The sequence below is a fragment of the Mastomys coucha genome, unplaced genomic scaffold (assembly GCF_008632895.1).
Source record: "Mastomys coucha isolate ucsf_1 unplaced genomic scaffold, UCSF_Mcou_1 pScaffold19, whole genome shotgun sequence".
NCBI classification, from domain to species: Eukaryota; Metazoa; Chordata; class Mammalia; order Rodentia; family Muridae; genus Mastomys; species Mastomys coucha.
This window is the reverse complement of record NW_022196901.1, coordinates 2,469,507-2,478,698: the sequence shown is the minus strand read 5'-3', so window position 1 is coordinate 2,478,698 and position 9,192 is coordinate 2,469,507. Positions and strand designations below refer to the sequence as shown.

The 9,192-nt window shown below is 40.7% G+C and overlaps 1 protein-coding gene across 1 annotated transcript in view; it reads left to right on the top strand.

The window, feature by feature from the left end:
* The first annotated feature begins 4,274 nt into the window (after positions 1 to 4,274).
* Positions 4,275 to 9,192, top strand: part of LOC116097458 — a 63,639-nt gene continuing 58,721 nt past the window's right edge. The window contains exon 1 of the mRNA XM_031379961.1: positions 4,275 to 4,531. Coding sequence (XP_031235821.1) covers positions 4,384 to 4,531 — 148 coding nt within the window. The 5' untranslated portion in view covers positions 4,275 to 4,383. The remainder of the gene's footprint in view (positions 4,532 to 9,192) is intronic.

Below are 9,192 nucleotides of genomic sequence, written 5' to 3'. Positions count from 1 at the left end.
CAACCAGAACGTATGTGCTTTCTATTGAAATGCCTTTTCATGCTATATATGCACCCCCAGAAATGCCTTGTAGATTAGAAACATTCCTCTTTCTCTAACAACAGAATACTAACAATTTCCATTATGCCCCCACCCTTCTTAGGAATGTACAAAGACTGTGATATTTGGAGATCTAACAGCTCCAGGGTTTAGAGATTGATAGTATGAATAAAATATTGATGTGACCCTGTCATTCTGTCAACATGGTAATTAGACAGCCATGATGAGGATCATTGTCTGATTGTCTTAAATGTCCGATCAGGCACCTTCTACAGGTATGAGTACCTTTACAATGGTCAGAGGAAAGAGAAGTACATCAGTCACTGTAAGCATAGTTTTTCTGTGTCTTTAGCAGAAGGGATGCAGGCACTGACTATAACAATACCCACTGATTAACCTGTAAGCAGATGGGTACCGTTCACCTGCTGTCCTTTGACAGGCTATTTATTTAAAAGTTCAGCTGTCAGGCTACATTTGAATGAAGTTGGGGGGGGGTTGATCTTACTGCTGCCTTTAAAGATAAATGTGACTTTCACTTCCATTTAAAGCCTTTGTGTGAATGTTTAGCCAGATTAGAGATAAATATAGTAGGCTATTCTAAAAATATGCTATATATTTTATGTTCAAAAAGCCACACTGTGGAGGAAGAGTCATAGAAAAATGGTATTCAAATTTGTTTGTTCCTCATATAAACCAACAACCAGGATCCAAGAGAATTTATCTTGTTTCTTTTGCTGACACATGTATCATTCAAAACTGGAATGCAAACATGTTGAACTCAAGATAGAAAGTCACTGAGCATTAAAACACAACATAAAACAGGTTGCATTAAGCCTTTCCCTCCAGCAAGATGTTAAACTGAAGACAGAAAATGAGAATCCATTCATTCTTTCATTTATTTAAAAATACTTATGAGTTCCTCTGTTACAGGGAACAGGAGTATTACCATCACAGATGAGATATTTGATAATGTAATCTTAGGTTAATATAGATGTCAGGCATGTAAAGTAAATATGCATAGTATGAGGTGATTTCTATATGTTTATAGGAAAGGAGTGGGTCTGGGTATGCTGGTAAATCGCTGGTTAACTCTCCAAATCCATCTTCCCTCCTTCTCTTCTCTGCCTTACCCTTTGCAGAGGTTCTGCCAAGCTTCTTTGTCTTTCTGGCATGGGTTAGAGATTGGAGGAGGGAGGGAGGGAGGGAGGGAGGGAGGGAGAGAGAGAGAGAGAGAGAGCGAGCAAAAGAGAAAGAGAAATTGTGATATAAATCCCCACCCCCTACTCTCAGACAAACTATTTCTGCAGCCTTGAGACCACGGCTCTCATTCAGCAGGGCAGTGGCTGTTTCTGACGCAGTGTTCTGTGTAGTTCATGATAATGATATCTGGTAGCATCTTGCCTTCACTCTTAACCCCTAAGTGCATCACTTTGCTTTGTTCTTGTAACTCCAGCCACACCTCTGTATTTTGTCCCTATATTTAAGTATTCTAATGAATTCTCCAACTTGGCTACACACTGAGACAGAGGAGTAAGGAACAGTAAAGAGTAACAGGAATATTACATCACCCTTACTCTCATCCTCCCATCCTCGCCATGATCCAAAACAAACTATTTGAACTAAAAACATGGCATTACTTTTGCTACCAACAGGTGGCGGTAGTCATCACACTTACACATTTATGGACGGGATTTCTTCAGTTTGTTGGCTATTTCCACCTTTTGGAAATATTGACTCGGTACCTAATCAGTGCAAAAATCTAAAAACGTGCTTGGGAACTACTTTAAAGGGCACACATTTGCTTCTGACTACGGCAAGAACAGGAATTGCTTCAGAAGCAGGGAAGAAGAGAGGAAGCAAGATTTGTACAAGCATGAGGAATGATTTTGTGGGGCTGGGACCAGGAATAATTTTGAAAAACAAAGAATGCACTGAAAAAAAACCCAGTAAGCTGAATGACAACAGAGAAATCCTTCAAACTGTGGCAAACTATGATGATGTAAATGAGTTCCCTCCATATTCATGTACTGAAGTCCTATCCCCCTGTATTGTTTAGAAACAGGGACTTTAAGGATCTAATTATGGCTAAACGTGTTCATAAAAGTGGGGTCCAAATCTATGACTACTTCTGTCCTTATGGGAAGGAAAGCTGCCAGAGGTTGCATGCATAGAGAGAAGCAGCCATGAGATGTGAGAACTGTGTCAGAAGGTGCTGCTCACAAAACTCAGAGAAGCCCCAGCAGAGGTCAACTTTGCCTCTGTCTTGATCTTAGATGTATAACGTACAGAACCATAACAAATTTTGTGTTCGAGTCAACCAATATGTGGTATTCTCCTTACAGTACCCCTTGCAGACTATGGTTACCAGGTAACCATAACTCAGAGTGAGGCTAAACACTGTTGGCGAACACAGCACCACTTCCCAGAACTCTTCCATCAGTGTTTGTGTTAGTTTGGGTCCTTGAAGAATCATCTGCCCAAATAGGATTATACATGCAGGCTGTCAATTAGGGCACTGTTGGGAAAGATGGAAGGGGAAGAGCTAGAGAAGGCAAGGAGAGCCTTTAAACACTCATACAACACTAACACCTGTGAAGCAGAGAAGACAGAAGTATTGGCTGGCGGAGGTTCAGAACACCTCACGGTTCCAAGAAACTTTCAAATAGATTTATGGGCAGTCTGTAAGCCAAAATCTCCCACTGGAGGCAGTCCATATTAGTATCCCTACCGTGTTTAGTCTTGACTGAGCCATTTGCAGGAAGCATAGCATTGGGATGAATATGGTGCAGGAGCCTGAGCCACAAAAGCTGAGGTCATCAGGCACTTATGCTTTGATCTTTCACTGCCCTACTCTATGTCACGGTGGCTTTTAGCAGCCACGGAGATCAAATCCTTCCAAGTCTGAAACCAGACTTGTATTCCAACCTTCTGTAAAAGTTCTAAGAGTGACTTGGATTGCATATTCTTAGATCATTTGCCCAGCCCCGAGCTAGGAAGAACTCCACACCTTGAGTCTCTCAGGTCTAATATTTCAGGCTCCACTTCCATGTCAAGAGCTGTGCCATAAGAGCTAATGAGCAGCAAGAAGCACACTTACTGAGATGATGAAGGGGCGTGTGTGTGTGTGTGTGTGTGTGTGTGTGTGTGTGCATTTGTTTCTTTTGTAAATGGGTAAATGGTTGTCTCCCCGATTAGCACAGCATCACAGCTCATTACTATTCTTTTTTTTTTTTTATACTAACAATGATTTTTTTCCTCAGGACTTACTTCCTATTGGACTTTACTTTTCCATAACTGGGCTCCTGATATCCCTGCTCATTTTCTCCTTTTGCTTTTGTGCCTCTCTTGCTTGTGAAAGCACATTTCATACTACAGCAAACCATCCTCTGTTTGGTGTATGCTTAACAAATAGACAATGGAAAAAAAACCTGAATTCTTGGTCATGTCTTTCCTCCTTACTTATGGTCCATAGTAGATTAGTAAGTCACAATATAGATCAGTACGTGAGGAGGAATATGGGAAACCATCATCCATTTTTAAAGACAAACAGAATGGTCACTGCTGAAGGACACATTTCCATCAGTCTCCCATCACTTGACATTCATTCTCCATGCTCACATGGAGTCAGTAGTGTTCTGGTTTCAGTTGTTCTAGACCAACCTCCCCCAATTCCTTCCAAGTCCTTTAGTTGTGTACAATTATTACATATCTGAAAGTCTGTTTTTTAAAAAACATAGATTTACTTTAAAGGAAAAGTTTATATCATTGTTGTAATTTTAAATACTAAAAGATTATAAAAATAAGAGGTTCATCTGTATACTACCTGAAACACACCATATGTTGATCAGCTGCGTTAGAACGCACCAACTGTCCCAGCCAAGGCAAGGGCAGAACTGGGAGTTTTCAGACAGTGAGTTCCACTGCATCCTGTGTACCACCCCGAGCAGGGTGCGACGGTAGAGATTCATTTGTATTTGAGGCAGGCTATCCTGAATGGTCAACTACTTTATTATATACTATGGACGCTGGAAATTAGAACTTAGTCCTTTTATCAAAAGTCAACAATATATCAGAAGAACAAAACAAACAAAGTAGGCTTCGAGGGCAGAGAAAGAGACTTTGATCAAGTCCAGTGGACAAACTGCACATGGCATTCAGGGCTTGAGACTAGTGCGCACCCGGAGTACGGTCTCAAAGTTCTCATGCTAGCCAGAACATTCTAAGATTCTGCTAATTATGCTGGCATGAAAGGGTCAGAACAGGAGGGCCTAGCGCCCAGGGCTGGGCAGGGTCCTTGAGCAGGAGTATCCTGTCTAATCCAGTGCCCAGCGGGAGAGAGGAGCCATGTGCTGGCTGAGGGCATGGAGCCAGATCCTCCTGCCCGTTTTCCTCTCTGTAGCTCTCATCCAGCTGATTATCAGCTTCTCTGACTATAAAACTAAAACCCACCATCACTGGAAGCGGAAAATCGAAGCAAAATATGTTGAAAAGGGTAAGTGACTTCTGAAATCAGGCAGAGTGCTATGGCTGTCCTACACTGGCTTTTTGGTTGGGGCATCCTGGCTGGCTCAATTGTCCCTTTCAAAATTTGTCTTTTGGTGGTGGTGGTTAAGACATTTTTAAAGATTCTTGATGTTTTAGGGGAAATCTAGTTAATATTAGACTCCTTCTTCCTTTCTACTACCTAAACTGTATTGATGAGAGCTGGAGGTATAAACTGGCTACCTAGTTTAATATAAAAAGACCTCCAAAGAAAAGTGACCAGTTTCTGCATCTTTACAACCCCCTCATTGACAGAGGCTGGAGATGATGTCTCAGGGACCGCTCATACTTGATCTGGATCCTAAATGATTCTAGGGTTACCTCTTCAGAGGGAGACATATTAGAGTTGCAAGAAAGCCAGGTTAAGATAAAAACTACTTCTGGTCAAGAGATTGGAATTTGTGGCTAGGGGCTATTCCAAGGAAGCCAACCTAGAGAGAAAGACAAAATACTTAGTCCCTTCCTGAGATGATGTAGTTTGTCTTCCCAGAATACCTGCCCCAGGTTCAGTACTAGCTCACTCAGCTGCAAGCATGAATCTCTCAGGTCTGACCACTTCTACCGAACTTTCTGTCTCTTTTATAAGCATGCTTTTCCCAACACTTAGGACTCCTGAAACTTTCTCTAAAGCCCTCCCCTATTCCCACCATGAGGATGTTTGTCAGCCATGAATCTGACCTCCATGCTGGATCAAACAGCATGTCTTTTTTTTTTTTTTTTTTTAAATTCTTTTCTCCATTGTCCTTTTTTGGCCAACTCCTGAGGTTTATAGCTTCCCTCTCTTGGGGTTTGTTTTGTTCTTTTCATTTTTAAAGGTTTATTTATTTATGTTATGTATGTGAGTATACTGTTGCTATTTTCAGACACACCAGAAGGGGGCACTGGATCCCATTACAGATGGTTGTGAGCTACCATGTGGTTGCTGGGATTTGAACTCAGGACCTCTGGAAGAGCAGTCAGTGCTTTTAACCACCTAACCATCTCTCCAGCCCCTGTTCTTTTCCTTCTAAACATGAATAAAACTGCTCTTGAGCTTAAACAAAAAGCATAGCAATATTTAAATTAGAGATTTAAAGTTAAAAATCAAGTAAAAGGGCCTTTGACATTTTATATTGGCACGCAAAACAACAAACCATGATGACACACTAATGAACTCTTATTTACCTAAAATATATTTTTAAAATTGATGCAGCAAAAACACTATTTAAGAAAGAACATCTGACAAATTATGCATTTATGTGAGAAGTCAACAGATCAAGTACAACATTGGGGCAGAGAGAATTTTTTCCAACACAAGCAGAGACAGTTAGTTCATTAAGAAAAGATGCACTTAAAGCTGGAAAGAGTTGGGGTGTTTAATCAGCTAGACATGCTTTGGGGGGGTGTCATCTGCATCATGTGGATTTTTCTATAGGTGCTCTCCTGTTGCAGTTCTACGCACAACTTCGTGTGCTGCTCAATCCCATCCAGGGGACTGTGCGGGGGGGGGGGGGATTGTAATAACCTAGGTCCTCTATGCTAATCCAGTTGGCCTTGGTACCCTGGTCTCTAGAGGTTGGGGTAAGGGGAAGGATTAGAGAGAGGTTGCTCTGGCCTTCATTTTTGCCAACGTGTTCTTTTTATTTATATGCTAATTTTGTAGCCTTTGCAAAGGCCTTCTGAATTTCACTGTCTGCCCCATTCCCTTGCCTCAAATCACCCCTGAGAACTACGGTCTCAAAAATCTTTTTCGAGAGTGAAAAATGATGACTTGGCTCCTGTAACTACTTTTATATACTATATATGATCCCTGCCTATGAGGGCGATAACTGTTAGTCCCAAAGATGACAGGAGGAAAGACCACTGAAATAACTCATCACGGCCCATATAATTAAAGCCAGCAATTCAACAGAGCGAGCTTTCTTATTCATGTACATGGGCTGCCTCTCCCTAAGGTGGGGTTCAAGAGGTCACCATTGAACAGAAGGAAAAAAAAGTTTTTATACCTCAGAGTAGGGGGACTTCTAACTGGGGTATTTGGTAGGGAAACAGGCAGGGTTATAGAAGCAGATCATAAGCATAAAAGCATAGTCATAATGCTCTGTAACAGACATGGTTGCAAGGTGGGCATAAGCTAGTCATAACAGCAGGTGGTCATAATAATTCTTTGAAACAAAGGCCATGGTTGTCATTTCCTGGAATAGGCAGCACAGAACCATTTATAGTGAAGTTGACAGATTGGGCATAGCCCAATTCTTGAAAACCAGATTTAATCATAAACATGGATGAACCCAATTTGTCTCTACTAAAAGATGGCTTCTGAGCTTAAGATGGAGTCAGGGTGGCTAGTCAATAACACCTTTTCAACATAGCTCTGTATATGCTATGGTAAGAGTTGGCTGGAACTGCAGTGTCCTAGAAAACACAGAAACAAGTTTCTGTGAGTACTTGGCAGGTTGTTTGGGCCGCTGTTAACGTGTCTGGAGCTATTAGGTGTTATAGTATAGTTGTCCTCAATTTTGCTTGAGTTTAAGAGTAAGACTCCCATGTAGTATTGTAAAAATATTAGTGAGGAAAACATAAAAGATGTTGATGAAGGAATTCACTCTTGGAACACATTAAATGAAAAACATGAGGTTGTAAGTTATAACCTTTTTTCCTTTGAAGAGAATTTTAAGTTTTAAGTAGTTCACAAATCTAAGCAACCTTATCTTCAAGATCTCAGGAGAGAGGGTAGGGGGAATTATTATGGTGAATAGATACTTGAGTCCTTTCAGTCTGGCTGGGAAAGGTCTTTATTCTGAGAAAGTATCAACCAACAATAGAAGATATTTATATCCTAGACAAGGCTATCAGCATTGTGACAACTGTTGTAGCTCATAAGCATACTAGGTGTCCACATTTTCCAGAGTAGCTGCAGAGTAGCTATAGAGCTAGGAATGCCCCTTAACTTTTAAGTGGCAATATCTGAGTTTCAGGTTCTCAGTATCTAGGAATTTAGTAAACAGAATATCTTTTTTTCTCTTAGCTGTTCTTGAAAGAAAAAATTCTTCCCTAAGTAACTTCATTGAATGATTTATTTATTTCAATGGCAGTAAAAAGGAAGTTTTGATTAGGCACATAGTTAATTAGTTAATTAGACATAAATACTGAGGTCAGGTGTTTCTAGACATTTGAAGTTGTATCCTCATGGAAGAAGATGAAATTTGTGGGATCAGCAACATTATGGATATTGCAGAGTAGAAGAAACTGGTCCAGGACTTAAAAGAGTGGCCAGCAAGATTCCACAAAATCTAGGATAAAGTGATACTCCAGAAATCAGGAAAAATGTGATTTCATGGAAGGAGACAATCAGAAGAAATAAACACAGAATCCATGCTGGGGCTTGGAAGGTAGTGAAGTAGATAAAGCACCTGACCTACAAGCATGAGGACTAGGATCAATAAAGCTAAATTACCATGTGGTAGCATAGATCTGTAATTCCCATCTGAGGTGAGATGGAAGGCAGATGGAAGTTAATTCCTGGGCGCTCATGACTCATGGCCAATTAACCTGGCATATGACATGGTAAACAAGAGACTTTCCTCAAAACAAAGCTGAAGGTGAGGCCCAACAGTTGAGGCTGTCTTCCAAGATCCACACCCATCCTTGGTGTGTGGGAACCATACACACACACACACACACACACACACACACACACACACACACACACAAAATACAAATTGAGGAGTGTCCCATAAAATGCTGATCAGCCTTCATCAAAAACACCAAGGTCATGACAAACAAGGACAGACACTAAGACCTGTTGCAGATTAAGGACACAAGATGACTAAAGGCAATATAGAATCCCACAAGATCTTGGAGCACAAAGAAGACATTAGTGTAAAATCTAGGTAAATCCTGAGAAAATCTGGAGTTTAGTTTAAAGCAATACATTAATTTTGGTTTCTTAGGTTTAGAAGTTTATCTAATTTAATGTATTATTGTTGTGAGTATGATGTGTATCTACAGGTCTACACATGTCATAGTGTAAGTCAAAGAATGACAGTGTGTAGTCAACTCTCATTCCACATCTGTGTGTCCTTGAACTCAGGTCTCCAGGCTTACAAGGCGCGCACCTTTACTCACTGAGCCCAATTGGATGGCCCTAGTTTCTTTGTATGATTTGTAGAGATGTTAGCAATGGAGCAAATGGCTCCAGAGTACAAATGAATACCTATGTTATCTTTGAAATGTTCCTGAAATCTGGAGTTATTCCACAGTATGACACTGGTTAACAAAACAAGCTTGAGAAGCAATTTCAGCTCCTTCAGTCCTTTCTTTAACTCCTTCTTTGGGGACCCTATACTGAGTTCAATGGATGGCTGTGAGCCTCTACTTCTGTATTAGTTGGGTACTGTCAGAGGCTCTCAGGAGACAGGCTAGAGTGCCCTTCCTTCAGTCTCTGCCCCATAGTTAGTCTCTGCAACTCCTTCCGTGGGTATTTTGTATGGATAACAGTTATTTCCCCTGAAATAAGCCTGGAGCAGCATCTTGGATGTACTTGACGCCATACAATCTTTTCTATTTACTTTGCCTTTTCATGGTCTTAATGTTCCTCCAGGGATTTTTTTTTTTTTTTTTTTTTTTTTT